This window comes from Nicotiana sylvestris, chromosome 12, assembly GCF_000393655.2.
Source record: "Nicotiana sylvestris chromosome 12, ASM39365v2, whole genome shotgun sequence".
In the NCBI taxonomy this organism is placed as follows: Eukaryota; Viridiplantae; Streptophyta; class Magnoliopsida; order Solanales; family Solanaceae; genus Nicotiana; species Nicotiana sylvestris.
The window spans coordinates 68,163,595-68,184,780 of NC_091068.1; the positions used below are offsets into that span (position 1 = coordinate 68,163,595).

General features: G+C 39.8%; 1 protein-coding gene across 1 annotated transcript; it reads right to left on the reverse strand.

The window, feature by feature from the left end:
- Positions 1–229: 229 nt before the first annotated feature.
- LOC138883176 (uncharacterized) lies at positions 230–19,856 on the reverse strand. Its single transcript, XM_070163840.1, has 4 exons — positions 19,611–19,856; positions 15,054–15,131; positions 13,939–14,049; positions 230–259 (listed from the first exon to the last, which is right to left on the reverse strand). Exons 1-4 carry the CDS (start codon positions 19,854–19,856, stop codon positions 230–232), a joined length of 465 nt encoding a protein of 154 aa, XP_070019941.1.
- Between the last annotated feature and the right edge of the window lie 1,330 nt (positions 19,857–21,186).

Sequence of the window (21,186 nt, forward strand, 5' to 3'; positions counted from 1 at the left end):
CGCTCCAAACTGGAAAGGTCCATACATTATAAGAAAATTGTTGCCTAAATGGGCATTGTACTTGGGAGACATTGAAGGAAATGACCCTGCAACAGCTGTCAATGCAGACGTAGTCAAAATCTATTACGTTTAACCCTTCTACGATGCAGATATTCTCTGATTGGGATGATGAAGGCTTTCATTCTCGCTACCCAAACACTGTTAACCCTTTGTAAATCCTTTGAGCCGGTTACTTTTCTTTGATTACCCTCTTTGGAACCTGAAAATATTTATAACAAAAAAAGACAACCAAACAACAAAAACAAAAACAAAAAAAAAAGAAAATCAAAAACAAAGTTTCCTGATCTATGTTTGACTTGATTTCGAAATAATACGTAGGCAGCCTCTCTCTGGGGTTTAGTCACACCAAAACAAAAATCCACATTCCCCCCAAAGTTGAAACTGGGGCAGAATTTATAATGCTTCAGCAAAGGTTCGCCTGAAAGGTTCCAAAGTTGTAATTTAATCCAAACTCTTTTAACATAAATCCTATTCAAAGTCCTTCTGATCAATCTGTAAAGATGTTCAAAATGGGAGGATGTTGGTTACTTGGATCTGATACAATCAAATGAGAGAAATAAAATGAGAGAGTCTTATTAGTGAAAACCCACATGGGCACCGTAGGCGATGATGAGCAGAGAAATTGAAAATGAGAGAGTCTTGTTAGGGAAAATTCACAAAGAGCACTATAAGGCGATGGTGAGAAGAGAAATGAGAGAGGTCAATTGGTGAAAACCCGCAAAGGTTGCCACTGTTCGAAAAGGGAATCACTTACAACCATCGGTACTAATAAGAGTCCGGGCAAAGTTTTCTCGGTTTTGAGGTATGAGTTATGATGGATTCATGAAAGTTTGATGGTTTACACAGATCGGGTATCTAGTCCAAGAAGCATGTCATGTCTATTGAAGTCTTCATGCACTCCAGATAATTCCTTCTTTCCTTTACCCGAAAGGGACACTCCTCATTTAAATTCATTATCATGTCCGTTGTTTACTTTTCTTTGAATCCCTTTCAGTCTAATTCTCCTTCGAAACTAATACAAATAAAAGATGACAAGATTGTGTTTATAGGGTTTTGTCTGACAAAAAGTTAAAATTCAAGAAAAAGCACCCAGCCTCAGCAGGTGCATCAAATCGATCTCGACTGGCCATGTTGGCTGATGCTCCAGAGTCCAAACGCTTGAAAAAATAAAGGAAATCAAAATCAAGTGCACACAATGGAAAAATTAGATAGAAAAGACCAAGACCTACATGGGTTAATAATTAGGTGGAATTTGGGGAAGATCAAGTTCCCCGGGGTTTAGAAATGAAACCAATTTCCAGAAAGCCAGCAAGCAATGGAGATTTTCATCGAACGAATTGGGCCGAGATCAAGTGATCAAATCAATCAAGGCCACAATGCCAGCCATCAGTTCAAACTGACAAATTGTTCTTTGATTTGAAAGAAGGAAAATAGGTGCAGTTCAAAATAACCTTGCAAGAAGCAGGTGCAATAATAGCAAGGTGTCCAGAAACCAAAATAGTTTTGCAGCAAAAGTTGACCCGGAAAGGGAAGTCTCTTTTTAAACTCTTCATTCATTCTCCTAAATAAAATGAAAAGTGAAGTAAGAAATAGGAAGAAGAAAAAGAAAGAAGTAAAGAAAAAGTAGAAGAAAAATTCAAAATCATGATAGCCTAGGGTCCCCAATCTGTAGCAACGTTTTCCCAACCTAGGATCCCATTCCCTAGTCGATGCCAGCATAACCTGTTAGTCTTTTCCAGTATAGGGTCCCACTCTCTAGTTGATTCCCGGCATAACCCGTGGACCTTTTCCGGCATAACCCGATGACTTTCCCGGCATAACCCATGGACCTTTCCGGCATAACCCGATGACCTTTCCGGCATAACCCGTGGACCTTTTCTGGCATAACCCGATGACTTTCTCGGTATAAACCGTGGACCTTTTCCAGCATAACCCATGGACCTTTTCCGGCATAACCCGATGACTTTCCCAGCATAACCCATGGACCTTTCTAGCATAACCCAATGACTTTTCCAGCATAACCCGTGGACCTTTTCCGGTATAACCCGATAACTTTCCCAGCATAACCCGAGGACCTTTTCTGGCATAACCCAATGACTTTCTCGGCATAACCTGTGGACCCTTTCCAGCATAACCTGATGACTTTCCGCGGCATAACCCGAGGACCTTCCCCGGCATAACCCGAGGACCTTTCCGGCATAACCCGGTCATTTTTCCAGCATAACCTGGTAATCTTCCCAACTCAGGGCCTCCGATCCCATTTGATTTCATTTTTAGATATAGGGTCTCCACTCCTTAATCTCTTTTATCAAGGATACACAATCCTGATTTTATTGCTTTCAATAAAGAAGTAGGTTAGATTTTGTTACAATAACTCAAGACATTTTCCTAGTGAAAACTGGGGCAGAAATTTTCATTTGTTTGTTTGTTTTGGTGCCTGAGCAGGTTTTTACCTTGAGGCATAAGTTTTGAGGTGACCAAAAAAAAAGTCTCGATTTAAATAAAAGAAAGGAAAACAAGAAAAGAAGTAAACTCTAAGGATAGAAGCGGAGAACAGATGCGGACTGCTCAAGATATAATCGAAGTCCTAAGCTTTGCATATCCCGTCGTGATCCGAAAGGCTGAAGAAGAATGAACCATTGGTTGCAGCTAAAGAGCATCAAGATTCAGATCAGAGTTTGTGAAAAGAACCAACCAAGACTCAAGATCAAGCTTTATAAAGTTTATAAATAGGAATCTTGTAACTCGTAGCTGATAGTCTTAGCTAGTTTAGCTTTTCATCTTTTATTTCGGTGTAATAAGGAGCTCAGCAAGCAGAAATAGCAGCAACAACAGTGAAATCACAGTTTCTCGGTAGTCCCAGCTACCAAAACTTCCAGAACTACACTGACATGATTCCTTTATAGCCAAGGATATATACGCAACCTCCGAAACAAGGTTCGGTCAGACTTTTTTCAAAAGATGCTTCCCATGGAGTTTCAAACGGGCAAAAATCGCTCGTAATTGCTCATTTTATCTTTGCCCAAAAATTCTTCGTGTTCCCGAGCAAAGAGGGTCAACTGTGAGCATGTGATTTTTTCCCAATATGAAATACTCCTATAAAAATCAAAGAAATAGATTTTTTCCAATTATTTGCCATTTTATAGGATTTTGGTAGGATTTTATCAATTGTTTGAATTTTTGTGCAATTTTAATTTTTATAAAAAATCATCAAAATACCCCAAAAATGTCAAAAACACCATGCATTGCATTTAGATTTTGTTTTTATATTTTTAGGATTAATTAGTTAATTAATTGCTTTATTAAAATGAAAATAAAAAATGGCTCATTTATACATTTTTTAGCTTTTAATTTTAGATTAGTAATTTTTCACTTTTAATTTAGGATCAATGAATTGTTATTAGCTTAATTTTATAATTTAGACTAATCTAGGATTTTTAATTAAAGAAAAAGAAAAAAACAAAGAAAAAGGAAATAAAAAAAGGAATTGAACCAAAGAGTGTAATTTGAACTTGGGCTGATTTTTTATACCCAAATCCGCCCCCAAACCCAGGCCCAAAACCTTGCATACCCGGTCCACCCCTGTTTAAACCTAACGACCATGTTTCGGCTTTCCTTCATCACAATCGTTGGATCATTGTGATCCAACGGCTCGGAACTGGCCATCCAATTAGTATAAGAGTGTCAGAACCAAGTCTGACCCCCCATTACCCTCTCATTCAGTCCCCCCCCTCTTCTAAGACAAAACCCTAGCCGCTCATTTATTCCATCACCACCTCTGCCGTTGACAACCGCCGGAAATCACCTCACGGCAGCTCCGGTGCTTCAAACCCTACCAAATTCACACCATGTAATCACCTTCTCATCCTCTCCCCAAATATCCCCACAATTTCTTTTGAATCAATCCCGATCTCTTGGAATATTGAATATGAGGTTCCAGAAACCCTAATTTCCCCTTTTTGATTTTTGGTTAAGGTTGGGTTATATGAACCCAAATCGCCCATTAATCGATTATTCTTGACAAAGAACAGTAGATTAATGGATGAACAAGTTCATATCTTCCCCTTTGAGAGTTGGCCGAGTTCATAACTGTCTACCCCAAACCTCAGGTTGTTTCTTCTTCCTTTTCTTTTATTCCTAATCTCTGTCGTCGTCTTTGTCTATTTCTTTCATGTGCAAATAGCCTTTATCTTAAATCACCAGTAATTAGGTCTTCTACTATGTTTAATTTTTTTATCTTTTTTTTTTGCTTTGTTTGGTTTAATTTCTAGCTAATTGACACTGATTTGTTAGCCTATGGTTTCATGCTATCTTATTTTTCCTATTGTTTCCTAATATGTATTAATTAGTCTATTCTCATTATAAGTAATCATGCATGTTAGATGTCGGAACTATTTGTTTGAGTTTAATTCCTGACCCAATTAATTTATCCTAAATTGTTAGTAATCATGTATGTTTTAAAATTGAATTACTTGAATTCTGATTTTGTTAGTTAGTGGATTATTAGTTAATCTTAAATGAGTAGTTAACTATACCCATTTAGGATTACTACTGCTACTTTTGAAGCATTTCAAAGTTCAGTTCAACCCATTAATGTTAACTAAATAAGCTTAATTGCCTAATTAGATCAAATTAGTCAACTTAGTAATCTCATAGGTGTTTAATATAAGCTGTTTCGAGTTGCCTGATTTCAGGAACTCATTAACAGCTGATTCTTGGCAAAGGAGGCCCAAAATTATCCAACTATGTAGCACAGACCCTGAATCACAAAGGGATATAGGGGTATTTCAGGGTAGTTTAGAATTCTAGCTGAAGAATCTCAGTTGTAACTGCCTAAGAAACTTCTAGAATTAAGATAAGGGACCAAAATAAAATAAGAAAAGCTATTAAGTCAGAATTTCTTGGTAAACAGTAAAATTTCAAAAGTAAAAGGGTATAAAAATAAAAGAAGTTTCGAGAAAAGTGTACAGTTGTCCTAGCTGTTGTAAAAAAAATGTTAAAAATAGGATAAGAAGGACAGCTGTACCAAGGCTGTTAGGAAGGACAGTACTATTTTCAGAATTAGGATAAGAAATATTCATAAAAAAATACTCACCCTAGGCAGCCTATATATAGATACTATCATTCTGAAAATGACAGACATTGATTAGCATTTTTCTGCACCCAAAAGCTCTACAAACAAAAGAGAAAAACTCCCTGAAACCTTTTTCTTGAAAACTTCTGTTTTTCTGATTAAGCTTCTAGGCTAAGTTTCTGATACTCTGATTTTGGAAATATTGAGTATTGATTTTGGTTTTCTGGGTTTGGTTTTACACTGCTGCTGTTTGGGTTTCCTGGCTGCTCCATCTTTAGATTCCAACCAGCTATTTCACTTGTATTGTGACTGGTTTTTTGTTGTTTAATAGACCTATTTTTCTTGGCTTGGTATATTTTACTGTAATCAGGTATTTGCCTTGAATCTAAGATTCAATTTTGGCATGAACAAGCAGATAGCTTTCATCTGTTCTATGAAGTCTTGATCATCTTTTGTCATGTGTTGATTCCTTCACATTTAGCATGCTAATTAATAAACTTTATTTCAATTAAACTCCTGAGTTTCTCTTCTGTTAATTAATGTGTTGATATGACAAGATCAAAAGTTTATGGCTCTACTATGTGTCTTGAACTAGTATGTCTACATTATACTTATGAGTCTATTTCTGACTTAACTGAATCTGAAGCTTGACTATTTGAAGTTTTTTTTTGTTGTTTTCTTTCTGCCTGCTTTGCCTTTCTTTTAGTTGATAATATATTTTTAAATGGATTCTTTATAACTACTGAAATTTTCCCTTTATTTATGATGCTTGTATGTGAGTGGAAATAAGGCAAAGATGTTTCAGAGCCGGAATTGAAGGCTTGGCTTGTGGGAAGATGCTCTACAGGTAAACTTCTTGCAATCTGAAGCTGGGTCGAAAGATTTTGTAATAGCTGGAAGGCTCAGAATTAAGAAGAAAATTACTCTTACCTTAAACTTTTCTTTCTTAGACACATAGTTGTATTTAGAAGTATATTGTAATTGATGGACTGTCAAATCGACTGTTTAGAATGTCTTAATTTCGAGCTTGATTATGCATGACTACTAATTTAAGTTCATAACAGGATGATTTATTTTGTAATAAGCATAACCCCCATATTTGTAGAACTGTTTGAATACAAATTGGGTCAGACTTGCAAAAGCCAATCTTGACAAGTTTGGGCTCAGGCCAGTGCTCCTGGGCATTAAACCCAAATAGGTTGACTTTGTTAAAAAATTTCTCTTTTGAATTCTAGTATGCATACATGTTTTTATGTTTCTTTGCAAAAATCGTAATAGGGCAAATTAATCTCCAAACTTGGGTTATTTTTTTTCAGATTCTAAATTTCCTACTTAAAGTGATTTGGTTTTGTCAAGCATGTATCATGCAAGTCGTAGCTTAGAATATAGAGGTAGATAGGACCAACCAGTAGATAACCACAACTGGGCCCACCTAATATAAGCCCAACATGGGCCAGCCTTTGGTTAAAATCGGACTCAGCAAGAGTCTTTGAGTCTCTTGACTTCTGGGCCAAACTCCAGCCCAATACAACTTTAAAATTGTTGATCAACCCTTAATTAAATGAGCAATGGGCTACTGCTGGCCCAAACCCCTTATCCAAATTGTTTTAAAAGATCTTCACCCTAAGCTTGTCCATAATTAAAAGTTTCTTATTGAATTAGTCTTAAATAGGGACATCCGTTAGCTTGATTTAGTTAAGTACAAATTTTTTAAAATAAATCGAGGCGTGCCATTCACAATTGAATCACCTAATCTATGGCCCTCGTACTAATGTTATAACTTAGTGTAGAAAACACTTTGAACACACGTAGTTTGCTTTAGGCGCAATTGTAATAAAATCATCATAGCTACAGGTAGGGTTCTCGTGACATAGTTGTGATACCTAATTTCCAAATTCGGGGGTACATTTATGTGACCCGGCACCAACTTCTAATAACTTTAAAAAATTAAATATGTTGTAGATCGTGGGCACGGTTCCCATGACATGATTCACAATGTGTATCAAACAAACAAGTGTACAACAATCGTAACTTGTTCCAGAATAATTCCATAAAATAATTAAAAGCGGTTATAAAGTTAAAATGCACAATAGGTTTAAAATGTGTAGTAAATCAGATAATAGGCATATCATTAATATTTAAAGTGATCGTGCTAGAACCACGGAACCCGGGAATGCCTAACACCTTCTTTCGGGTTAACAGAATTCCTTATCTAGAATTTCTGGTTCGCAAACTTTTAAATAAGGTCAAATATCCTCGATTTGGGATTTTAAAATAAACCGGTGACTTGGAACACTAAATAAACTATTCCAAGTGGCGACTCGAAATTAAATAAAAATAATCCCATATCGATTTATGTCACTTTAATTCTAAGCACTCCCTTATATCCCCCTCAGATGGTAAAAAGGAGGTGTGACAGGGGGCACCTCTAGCCCAGCCGATTGCAGCTACTTAGGACTATGTAGCTCCTATTATTCCAAAGGACAAGTATTGTAGGTTGGAAAGGTTTGGTAGACTTCAGCCTCCGATTTTCAGTGGTGTAGAGGGCGAGGATGCCCAGGGTTTCTTGGACAAGTGTCAGAGGATACTTTGGACCACAGGTATTCTGGAGACCAATGGGGTCTACTTTTTAGTTCTCCAGGGCCGCACTTAGATGGTGGGAGGCTTACGAGAGGTGTAGGCTGGTTGACGTAGCATCCCTTTCTTGGCAGAAGTTCTCCATTCTCTTTCTGGAGAAGTTTGTGCCTGAGTCTCACCGTAAGGAGCTGCGCAGGAAATTCGAGCAGCTTCTTTAAGGTGATAGATCTTTTACACAGTATGAGATGTAGTTCTCTGAGTTGGATCGTCATACGGTCTGGTTGGTTCCCATAAATCGATAGAGGATTAGGAGGTTTATAGATGGCCTCGATTTTCAGCTTCGGTTGCTTATGACTAGAGAGAGAGTATCTTGTGCTACTTTTGATGAGGTTGATGACATAGCACGACATATTGAGATGGTTCATGTTCAGAAGAGGATTGAGAGGGAGGCTAAGAGGCCTCGTGGTCAGAGTGGATTCAGTGGTACTCCTCATGGGGGTCAGTTTCAGCACGACAGAGGTCGTCCATTCAAGCATGCTCATTCAGCTTGCCCAGGTTATCGTGGGGCATCATCGGGTCATGTTTCTCACAGTTCTCATCAGGGCCATTCATCACTCAGTGCCCTTCCAGCCTAGAGTTCATCCCATGCTCCATCAGTTCAGGGCTCTTCTATGCCAGGTTCTTTTGCTAGTCATCCCGGTGCTAGGGGTTCCCTTTAGTCCCCGTCTTCAACACTAGGGAGTTGTTATGAGTGTGGAGAGTTGGGGCACATGTAGAGGCAATGTCCTCGTCGTCTTGGGGGTTCATCTCAGCAGAGGAGTCAGCCATCGACTTCAGCACCAATTATTCACCACCCACCACCCAGCCAGCTAGCGGTGGATGACAGTTAGCTAGGGGTCACCCTAGAGGAGGAGGTCGATCAGGTGGTGGTCAGGCCCATTTCTATGCACTCCCATCTAGACCCGATGATATTGCTTCAGATGCTATGATTACAGGTATTGTCTCAGTCTGCCACAGAGATGCCTCTGTGTTATTTGATCCCGGTTCCATTTTTTCATATGTGTTATCATATTTTGCTCGTTATTTCGATATGCCACGTGAGTCTCTTATTTCATCTTTTCGCATATCTACTCCGGTGGGCGATACTATTATTGTGGACCATGTGTACAGGTCGTGTGTGGTGACTATTGAGGGTTTGGAGACCCAAGTGGACCTTTTGTAGTTGTGTATGGTGGACTTTGATGTGATATTAAGCATGGATTGGATATCTTCATGTCGTGCTATTTTGGACTATCATGCTAAGATAGTGACGTTGGCTATGCCGGGTGTGCCACGGATTGAGTGGCGAGGTTCGACTGATTTTGTCCCCAGTAGGGTGATTTCATTCTTAAAGGCCCAACGGATGGTTGGAAATGGTTGTCTTTCATACTTAGCCTTCTTGAAGGATGTCGGTGCAGAGACTCCTAGTATTGATTCTGTTCCTATAGTGAGGGATTTTCCCGATGTGTTTCCTGCAGACCTGTAAGGCATGTCACTAGATAGGGATATTGATTTTGGTATTGATCTGGTGTCGGGCACTCAACCCATTTCTATTCCACCGTATCGTATGGCACCAGCAGAGTTGAAGGAGAAGCTACAGGAACTCCTTGATAAGGGGTTTATTCATCCTAGTGTGTCGCCTTGGGGTGAGCATGTTCTATTTGTGAAGAAGAAGGATGGCACGATGAGGATATGCATTAATTATAGGTAGTTGAACAAAGTTATAGTCAAGAACAAGTATCATTTGCCTCGTATCGACGATTTATTTGACTAGCTTCAGGGAGCGAGAGTGTTCTCCAAGATTGATCTCTGTTCAGGTTATCACCAGTTGAAGATCAGGGACTCGAATATTCTTAAGACAGCTTTTAGGACCCGATATGGCCATTGTGAGTTCCTGGTGATGTCTTTTGGGTTGACCAATGCCCCAGCAACGTTCATGCATTTGATGAACAACGTGTTTAGCCTTATCTTGACTAGTTCGTGATTGTTTTTATGGATGATATTCTGGTATACTCGCATACTTATGAGGAGCATGCGGAGCATTTGAGTGTTGTGTTGCATAGATTGAGGGACGAGAAGCTTTATGCAAACTTCTCCTAGTGTGAGTTTTGGCTCAGTTCAGTGGCTTTCTTAGGGAACGTGGTGTCCAGTGAGGGTATTGAGGTTGATCCGAAGAAGACATAGGCGGTTCAGAGTTGGCCCAGACCGTCCTCAGCCACAGAGATTCGCAGCTTTCTTGGTTTTGAAGGTTATTACCATTGATTTGTTCAGGGATTTTCATCTATTGCATCACCCTTGGCCAAATTGACTCAAAAGGGTGCTCCATTTAAGTGGTCGGATGAGTGTGAGGAGAGCTTTCAAAAGCTCAAGACTGCCTTGACCACATGTCTAGTGTTAGTTCTGCCATCAGCTTCAGGTTCATACACCGTGTATTGTGATGTTTCAAGAGTTGTTATAGGGTGTGTGTTGATACAGAAGGGTAGAGTTATTGCTTATGCTTCTCGTCAATTGAATCCCCATGAGAAAAACTACCATATTCATGATCTAGAGTTGGCTGCCATTATTCACGCATTGAAGATTTGGAGGCATTATTTGTATGGTGTGTCTTGTGAGGTGTTTACCGATCATCGTATCCTCCAACACTTGTTCAAGCATAAGGATCTCAATTTGAGGCAGCGGAGATGGATGGAGCTACTAAAGCACTATGATATTACTATTTTGTACCATCTAGGGAAGGCCAATGTAGTGGCTGATGCCTTCAGTAGGAAGGCAGTGAGTATGGGCAGTCTTTCATTTATTCCTGTTGGTGAGAGACCTCTTGCAGTTGATGTTCAGGCCTTGGCCAATCGATTCGTAAGGTTGGATATTTTGGAGTCCAGTTAGGTATTGGCATGTGTGATCTCTCGGTCTTTCTTATTTGATTGCATCAGAGAGCGTCAATATGATGATCCTCATTTGCCTGTCCTTAAGGACAGAGTTCAGCACGATGATGCCAGAGATGTGACTATTGGTGATGATGGGGTGTTGAGGATGTAGGGGCGGATATGTGTGCCCAATGTGGATGGGATTCGGGAGTTGATTCTAGTGGAGGTCCACAGCTCGTGGTATTCCATTCGTCCGGGTTCCACGAAGATGTATCAGGATCTGAGACAGCATTATTGGTGGAGGAGAATGAAGAAGGACATTGTAGGATTTATAGCTCGGTGTCTCAATTGTCAGCAGGTGAAATATGAGCATCAGAGACAGGGTGGCTTGCTTCAGCAGATGGATATTCCAGAGTAGAAGTGGGAGCGGATCACCATGGACTTTGCAGTTGGGCTCCCACAGACTTTGAAGAAGTTCGATGTTATTTGGGTGATTGTGGATCAACTGACCAAGTCTGCAAACTTTATTCCTATGTGTACTACCTATTCCTTAGAGCAGTTGGTAGAGATCTATATCCGAGAGATTGTTTGTTTGCATGGTGTCCCAGTTTCCATCATTCAGATAGAGTTACTCAGTTTACTTCACAGTTTTAGAGAGTCGTGCAAAGGGAATTAGGTACTCATGTTGAGTTGAGCATAGCTTTTCACCCTCAAACGGATGGGCAGTCCGAGCGTACTATTTAGATAATAGAGGACATGTTGTGCGCTTGTGCCTTTGATTTAGAAAGGTCATGGGATCATTTTCTACCGCTCGTAGAGTTTGCTTATAACAACAGTTATCAGTCGAGTATTCAGATGACTCCATATGAGGCTTTGTATGGGAGACGGTGTATATCTCTGGTCGGTTGGTTTGAGCCGGGTGAGGCTAGGATTTTTGGGTACAGACTTGGTGTAGGATGCTTTAGACAGGGTGAAGGTGATCCAGGAGTGTCTTCGTACAGCGAAGTCGAGACAAAAGAGTTATGCTAACAGGAATGTTCGTGATGTGTCCTACATGGTTGGTTAGAAGGTTCTATTGGAGGTTGCACCCATGAAGGGTGTTTTGAGATTTGGGAAGAAGTGTAAATTGAGTCCTCAGTTCATTGGGCCTTTTGAGGTGCTTCAGAGAATTGAAGAGATGGCTTATGAGCTTGCTTTTCCACCCAGCTTATCGAGTGTGCATCCGTTATTTCATGTTTCTATGATCCGGAAGTATATTGGCGATCCGTCTCATGTTTTGGATTTTAGCACGGTCCAGTTAGATAATGATTTGACTTATGATGTGGAGCTAGTAGCCATTTTGGAGAGACATGTTTGAAAGTTGAGGTCAAAGGATATAGCTTCAGTGAAAGTGCAGTGGAGAGGTCGGCCCATGGAGGAGGCTACTTGGGAGACCGAGCGGGAGATGCGGAGAAGATATCCTCACCTATTTGAGACTTCAGGTATGTTTCTTGACTCGTTCGAGGAGGAACGTTTGTTTAAGAGGGGGAGGATGTAATGACCCGGCCGGTCGTTTCATGAGTTACTGTCACACCTCCTTTTTACCTACACCCCGTAAAGGGTATAAATACAAGGGAGTTTGTCCAAATAAAGGACAATCGAAACGGGATCGTTTATTTATTAAAAATCAGAGTCGCCACTTGGGATAATTTAGGGTGTCCCAAGTCACCGGTTTAAATCCCGAGTCAAGGAAAATATTGACTCTGTATTACAGTCTGCGAACCAGAAATCCGAGTAAGGAATTCTGTTAACCCGGGAGAAGGTGTTAGGCATTCCCAAGTTCCGTGGTTCTAGCACGGTCGCTCTGATCATACTTGGCTTATTAAAATTATTTAATTACTGATGTTAGATCCTATGTTCATTTGTCTATTAAACGCTTTTAAATCACTTGATTATTCGTAAAGGATTGAGTTACGCATATGTATACTCTTTTCCTTTGGCGCGTCAGGAATCATGTCACGTGAACGTGTCCATAATTAATAACACCTTTGTTTATTTGTTTAAGAAAAATTGGTTGAGGTGGCGCGGACGCATCCCTCGTGTTGTTTTTAAGATCGTAGTCATGTCTCGCGAACGTGTCCACAACCACAATAATAGTGTAAATGGCCCTAAAGGCTTTTCTACGAATATTCAACAATTATTCCTAAAATCGAGTCGGGATTTCTAAGGCCACAAGTTATGGGCTAACTACACTGAAAAGCAAACGGGCTAACTCAAGGCACATGGATACGCGGCCCAGAAATATTAACGTGGAGAAAGGGCCTGGAAACTCATTTGCTGGCCCCATAGTCTTTTTCTTGAAATTACTCTCTTAAATTTAGCCACATGACCAATTCAAAGATCCAAGCGAGTTGGACATAATCCCCAAGAATCAGCACAAACCATTGTCCAAAACCTGATTTCTTAAAGCCCAAAGCTATTTCTCCAATAATTCATTTGAAACGCCCTCGCAAAGAATCATACCACAGGGTATGTATTAGAACTAAGGATTAAATCATGAAGACTAAAATTTAAGCTACAATCTGAATCCAGCAAACTTTAGCGGAATAATAAAATCTCGATATAAGAACGGACAAAGACAACAAAACAAAACTGCAACTTTAAGGTGGACCTTATCTAACCATTCACCCATTAAAATGGTTAAGCCAAACCTTACAATGAACACATTAAAACAAATGCATAGTCTCTAAAAATGCAGATAGGTCCTGGGCAAATTCTTCTCAGTAACCAAACCTATATCATGAGGAGCATGGACTGAACCACACTTTTACATTTTGGAAATGTTAAACGAGCGCAAAAAATCAGGCCCAATGAGACTAACCAGCAAATCAAACCAATGAGAGCCAACAATCAGAATTTGCACTCAGAAGAATGAGTAGATGCATTGCTTGCACGTGCGAAACAGGGCAGATTTTCAGCTAAACAATTAAAGGTGAACATGATAAAGGGAAGGTCAAACTACTCTACACATTCTAACAGTTTCCCAAAGACATGAGTGACATTCATGAACAAGACATAAGTGTGGCTAAGCTTAGCACTGACTTACAGCACCGTAATAGTCCAATAGTCCAACATTATTTATAACACATTGGTGCAAATCCCAAGTCTGAAAAGGAAATAGACTACAAACTATATGACTAACTACTAATAATGATTAACGAGAGAAATGTGAAGAAATCACAAGAAGACCAGTAGCCTCTACTCGAAAGAACAAAACAACCTTTTCAGCTTGATTTCATAGGCTTCTAGTCTAGATTTACTCAAGGTTCAAATAACCTTACATACCTGAAAATGTGAAGAAAACGACAACGAGATAATCAGAAACCCAGCAACAGTAACAAGCAGCAAAGTGGAACTCGAATCCAAGGGAACAGTGTACCAAAACAGCTCAAAACCCTAGAAAATGCAATTCAGCAGACCAGATTGCAGTGTCAAACATACTTTCAAACATGCAAACACCCAAAACCTAGCCTTACTGACTAAGTCTCAAGCCATTTTAGCCCTCGATTGTTCATAGATCATTTCATAAGTGAGAGCCTCAAGAATTACAGAAAAACTTTCAATGGAACAGTGATTTTTGTTTTTTTTCCAGTTATTCTGATTTCTCCTGTACTTTCAGCCTTTTTGGTCTCTCTAAGGTGTAAAAAGAAAAACTGTTTTGAATGAGAAGAAGGCTTTCTTTTAAAGGCTGAGGGTCTGCTGTGTGACTTTCAAGGCAAGGCAGTCAGATTTTTTCCAAAATACCCTCATAGGATATCTTTTAAAACTGATTTTGGGACAGCTGTCCATTTCCTTCAATTTACAGCCTGTTTTCCCTAACCATTTTGGGCAGCTGTCCATTTAGGAAGCTTCCCATCAGTTATTAAAGATTCTTCAAGTTGAAACAATCTCCAAAATTACTCCTAAAGTTCCCATTATTCATTTACCCCCCTCAAATTCTGAATTCTCACAATCATAATAACAGTAAACAAACAGGCTGACACTTTCAAACAAATTGAAATTCAAAAAAACTATTGAAATTATGAGAAACTAGCTTGAATACCCTTCACATAAACATGAATTCAAAAAATGTTCTTGAAACAAGAATTAATGCGAACGATGAACTATACTTGACTAATCTCAATGCTTTAATTCCAAAATTAATTCACAAATGTGAAATGAAACCCAACGGAAAGAAGAAAATCTCATGAATTGAAAATAAATTAAACTCAAACCTTACGAAGCCGATTGTCATTGACAATTAAGCAAACAAGCTAACTAACGAACTTACAACCAGAACATAATGCAATTAAGCAAGAACAAAAATTCTAAAGGACGAAACCTGGAAAAACAAACAACTAAGAAAACAAACAGAAGAGATCAAAAGGAAAACAATCGATGCAAAGGAAATTATCCCAAACCTGCTTCGGCAAGAACTGCATGAACTCGAACAACCTTGAAGAAGAAAGTGAACCTTTGACGGTCATTAATCGGTTGTCCTGAACAAAAGACAAATGATTAACGAAGGTTTTGGGTTCACTTGACCATGCTAAGCTAGAAAGGAACCCAGGGAGAGACTTGGCTATCCGGACCTCTGATCTACCACTGACGGACCATTTTGAAATGAAACAAACCCGTATTTGAGGCAGGAAGGAGATGAGGGGTTGCATGGTGTGATTTTGGGTGAATCTGGGAATTTTAGGGTTTTAGGCGCTAACCGCAGATCTGAGATTCGAGGCAATGGAGGGGGATTTGGGAGGAACTGTTTGGAGATTTGGGATGGAGAGGTGTAAAGGAGTTCATGGTGTTAATTCGGTGGCGATTGAATGCCGGCGCCGCCACCGGACGGTGGGGAATTCTGGGGCGGATACTAGGGTTTGGGGGCAGGGTTCTGAAGTTGGGGGTTTTGGGACGATGAACTAAGGGCGGGGGTGTGTGTTCGGACATATATATACTCCCAGGCTTTAGTTCTGAGCTGTTCGATCAAGTGGGGATCAACGGCTCAGATTGACACTAGTCGAAACGGCGTCGTTTCGCTTTTAGGGGGATCCGGACCGGGTAGAGGCGGGTTTGGGATGGAATTGTACAGATCTGGGGGCAATTGGGCTGAAGGAGATTTAATGGCCCAAATCCGAATTTCCCTTTGTTTTTGAGTCTTTTTTCTTTCCCAATTTCCAAATTTCTTTTCTTTTCAAAATTAGAAATAAAACCTAAATTAATTATTAAAACTAATATTATGCTATCAAATTGAACTAATTAAACTCTAAAAAAAATTACCATAACTAATTACATACCACATTAAAGAAAGCTAACAAAATTCGAGAAATTAAAGTTAAAGTGCAAAAATGAACTATTTTTGTGATTTTTCCGTCTTATAAAACACTAAATTACTAATTATTTCAAAGATGCAAAAAAATTAAATCCTAAATGCAAATTCAGCATATTTTGTATTTTTCATTAATTAACAAACGAAATGCACAGACAAAAAATGCAAATAATTAACAGCAAATGCCACAAATTCCACAAAATTGCAAATAATGAAACGAAATTACTTTGTTTTGAATTTATGGGAGTATTTCATGTAGGGCAAAAATCACGTGCTCACAGCTGCCCCTCTTTGTTTGGAAACACGAAGAGTTTTCGTGCAAAGATAAAGTGAGCGGATACGAGCGATTTTTGCCAGTTTGAATACTCCGTGGGAAGCATTTTTGAAAGATTTGACCGCACCCTGCCTCTGAGGTTGCCTACATATCCTTGGCTAAAAAGGAATCAGGTCAGTGTAGTTCGGGAAGTTTTGGTAGCTGGGACTACCATGAAGCTGTGATTTCACTATTGCTGTTGCTGCTACTGCTTACTGAACCTCCTTATTACCTCATGTCAGAATAAAACCAGAAGCTATACTAGACTATGATCTGTGGATTACAAAAGTCCTATCTATATCTTCAAACTTGATCTTGTGCTTCTTGTTGCTTTGTTGTTCTCCAGTCTTTCGGAGACATCCGTTTGTTGCCACCTTGAATTGTAAACTGAGATGTTTTTCCCCTTCTTCAGGTGGGTGCCTGACTGCTAAACTTGATATGTATTCCCTGCTCTCCAGGCGGGCTCCTGACTGCTGACTTGAAAGTATTCCCTGCTCTCCAGGCGGGCTCCTGACTTCAACTTGAAATGTATTCCCTGCTCTCCAGGCGGGCTCCTGACTACAAAATAGGCAAAACAAAGGACTTGAAAGCTCAAACATAAATTGTACTCCCTTGTTCTCCAGGCGGGCACCTGATTGCTGACTTGAAATGTATTCTCTGCTCTTCAGGCGGGCTCCTGACTTCAAAATAAACAAAGCGAAGAATTTGAAAGCTAAACTTAAATGATACTCCCTTGTTCTCCAGGCGAGCTCCTGACTGCTGCGCTTGAAAGTATTCCCTGCTCTCCAGGCGGGCTCCTGACTTCAACTTGAAATGTATTCCCTGCTCTCCAAGCGGGCTCCTGACTTCAACAAAACAAACAAAAACAAAGAAAATTTTCTGCCCCAGTTCGGCGGCTGGGGACAGATGTGATTGTAAAACTAAATCATATTACCAAGTATTACTAAGAATGAAAGCTAGATCCCATTATGCAGGGGGGTCCTGACAACTCTTAACTAAACGATAATTTTAAATCTAAGTTATATCTTCTACAGATGTGACTTCTGCTAAATCTTGCTATCTAAGAGAATCTTTAAACTACTCCCCATTATCCAGGAGGGTCCTGAAAATCAAAGGTCAAATTTTATCTTAAGGGTGACAACTTTCATGTCTGAATTCTACTACCCTACAACAGAGTTTACGCTAAATGTTTTATCTAATCAAAATTTTAAAGTTAAGTCCCATTATTCAGGAGGGTCCTGGAAACTCCTAATTGAATCCTATATCGAACATGCAAACTTCTAAGCCAACTTATATTCCTTTGGGATACATTTATGCTAGATTATGCTATTTCTGAACTTTAAACTAGGTCCCATTTTCCAGGAGGGTCCTGAAAATGAAAAATCAAACTGTTTGGTGACTTCCTTTATTTATGGAGGGTTTCTCCGAAACAACCGAAATTTTCTGCCCCTGTTTCAATCAAAGAAAATTTTGTCAGTTTAAAATGGTGGTTAGCCGATGGCATTCTTGCTGAAGATCTTTTCGCTACATTGTTTTGTTCTGACTGGCTTCCCCGAACTGGCCCTGAACTGCTTTGACTTTCTGACTGATTTTCAAACCCCATGACCTTTGACAAACCGAGTGTTCTATACCCGTGTTGTTGTTTTGCCTATGACCCTTTATCTGAACCTTTTCATCCCCCATGGCATTACAAGTCCCTTTCACCGATGAGACTTCCGGTGATTCCTTGTACCCTCCCCTTACATCGTGTCATCCTTAGTATGCTTTGACCACTCCGTGCTTTGCAATTTTGGAAGTTGGTAGTGAACTTTGAAATCCTTTTCACTCGATTTGAACAAGACTGACATTGAAACATCTTTAGATAAATACCCAAAATAAAATGAAATGCAATGACTTTGCGGGTTAATGATAAGAAGAATCCAAAACCAGATGACTGCTACCGAAGAAGAAGGAAAAAGAAACTTATCTGGGTGGAACAGCTGGTACCAATGATCATGACATGCATTTTGGATTAATCGGACCAATCTGCCCAACCAATCAACTTTCAGTTGCCGTACTTTGTTGCTCCAGAATTTCCATGATTTGATTACTTTACCCAAACCTCGGCCTTGTTCATCCTGCGGTGCCTTGAAACAGTTTTCCCACCAACAGACCTTTCTCACTTGTTGATTTTTCAACTCACTTTCGCCTCAAGGTGCCCTTAAGAGTTTTCACTGATAAGACCCTCTCATTTTTTCTTTTTTCAACTCCCGTCGCTTTACGGTGCCCGCAAGGGTTTTCACCAATAAGACTCTCTCATTTTTATTTCTCTCAACTTCCATCGCCTTACGGTGCCTTTGAAGATTTTCACCAATAAGACTATCTCATTTTTATTTTTCTACTTGAACCAGATTGTTTCCCCTGACATGAATTACCTTTACCTGCTTGACTTGGCATTTCTCAAAGACTGATCAGAAGGTCTTTCTTTGGATCGTAATGTGGACTTCTGGACAGGGTTAAGAAGAAAGGATATCAAAGGCTCGAAACAAATCAAATGGGTTCAAAGTTACAACTTTCGGAATCGGATTTCTAACAACAACCACAGCTTCTGCCCCAGTTACTTGTTTGGGGACTTTTGGATTTTTGTTTTGATGAGACCGAACCGTGAGGCTGCCTACGTATCCTTAAAACGAATCAGGTCGAACGTAGTTCATGGCATGTGAATTACTTTATTGTTGTGATTTTCTCTTTTCTCTTTCTTTTCTTTCTCTTTTTGCTTTCTTTTTCTCTTGTTGTTCTTCTCTTTTTTTTTTCTTCTTTTTTTTCTTTTCTTTTCTTTCTCTTTCTTCTTTCTTTTTATTTTTCTTTTCCCTTTCCTTTCTTGTTCATTCTTTATTTTCTTTTCACTTGCTTATCCTTCGTACTTGTGTTTCTGAATTGTGTCTTGATCCCGGAAGAGAGGTATGAAAGACAATAAATAAGGCTCAAAAGGGGGTAACAAAGGATAAAGTGTTTAGATAGCAGAACAAAATGTCTTCGTCATTTCAATCTTCAAATATGCTAAATACAAACAAGTACAATCAAAGGAATAAATCATACATAGTATCTTTTGACTACATCGGAATTGATCGCCATTTCTACACATTTACCTTCTACATCTGTCAAATAAAACGCGCCATTGGACAACACTCTAGTTACAACAAATGGCCCCTGCCAGTTTGGGGCGAACTTTCCTTTTGCTTCAGCCTGATGAGGCAAGATACGTCGCAACACTAGTTGACCTACTTCGAACTTCCGTGTACGTACCTTCTTGTTATATGCTCTTGCCATTCTCTATTGGTACAATTGGCCATGACATACTGCTTCCAATCTCTTTTTGTCAATCAGACTTAACTGCTCTAAGCGGGTTTTGACCCATTCAACGTCATCAATTTCTGCCTCAGCAACAATTCGAATGGATAAGATTTCAATTTCTGTGGGTATTACTGCCTCCGTGCCATATACCAACAAATAAGGAGTAGCTCTTACTGAAGTGCGGACAGTAGTGTGATAACCCAGCAACATAAATGGCAGCTTTTCATGCCACTGCCTAGAACCTTCCACCATTTTTCGAAGTACCTTCTTTATATTCTTGTTGGCTTCCTCGATTGCTCCATTCGCCTTAGGGAGATATGGGGTGGAATTGCGAAGTATAATCTTAAACTGTTGACATGTCTCTGTCATCAGATGACTGTTGAGATTGGCACCATTGTCCGTGATGATTACCTTCAGAATCTCGAACCGACAGATGATATTTGAATGCACAAAATCGATCATTGCTTTCTTGGTCACAGATTTGAAAGTTTTCGCTTCAACCCACTAGGTGAAATAATCAATGGCTACCAGAATAAACTTGTGTCCGTTTGATGCTGCTAGCTCGATCGGCCCAATAACATCCATGCCCCAGGCAACAAAGGGCCATGGTGCCGACATTGTATGCAATTCAGATTGTGGGAAGTGAATCAAATCTCCGTGTACCTGGCATTGATGGCACTTGAGCACAAAACTGATGCAATCTCGCTCCATAGTGAGCCAGTAATAACCTGCTCGGAGAATCTTCTTTGCCAGAACGTACCTACTCATATGCGGTCCACAAACTCTAGAGTGTACCTCAGTCATGATTATTATGGCCTGTCTTGCATCTATGCATCTTAACAATCCAAGATCTGGAGTTCTTTTGTATAACACCCCTTCGCTGAAGAAAAATCCGCTTGCCAATCGTCGAATTGTTCTTTTCTGATCACCTGTGGCATGTACCGGATATACCCCCATCCGTAGGTATTCTTTAATATCATGGAACCATGGCTCCACATCAAGTTCTTCTTCTACCATATTACAGTAAGCATGCTGATCACGGACCTGAATCTGCAAAGAGTCCATATAAGCCTTATCTGGATGATGTAACATTGACACCATAGTGGCCAAAGCATCGGCGACTTCATTATGTATTCTTGGGATATGTATGAACTCTATTGACTAAAATCGTTGACAAAGATCATGCAAACACTGTCTGTATAGTATGAGTTTCAAATCTCGTGTTTCCCATTCTCCCTGAATTTGGTACACTAGGAGGTCCGAGTCACCCAAGACCAAGACTTCCTGGACACCCATATCCACAGCTAACCTTAACCCCAAAATTCATGCCTCGTACTTAGCCATGTCATTGGTACAGTAAAAACAAAGCTGAGCCGTAACAAGGTAATGCTGCCCTGTTTCAGAAATAAGTACTACTCATATCCCTACGCCCTTCATGTTTGCGGCTCCATCAAAGAAAAGTTTCCATCCAGGCTTCTCGACTTGTTCTAACTCATCAATGTTCATCACCTCTTCATCCGGGAAATAAGTTTTCAAAGGTTCATAATCTTCATCAACCGGGTTCTCAGCCAAATGGTCCGCC

Excerpts from the sequence above, each read along its gene's own strand:
- LOC138883176 (XM_070163840.1), bottom strand. The coding sequence starts at position 19,856 with ATGGTGGAAGGTTCTAGGCAGTGGCATGAAAAGCTGCCATTTATGTTG. Across the intron at positions 15,132-19,610 it reads ACAAAAAGAGATTGGAAGCA|GACAACCGATTAATGACCGT; the intron begins GTATGTCATGGC and ends TCTTTTGTTCAG. Across the intron at positions 260-13,938 it reads CGTTTTCTTCACATTTTCAG|GTTCCAAAGAGGGTAATCAA; the intron begins GTATGTAAGGTT and ends AAATATTTTCAG.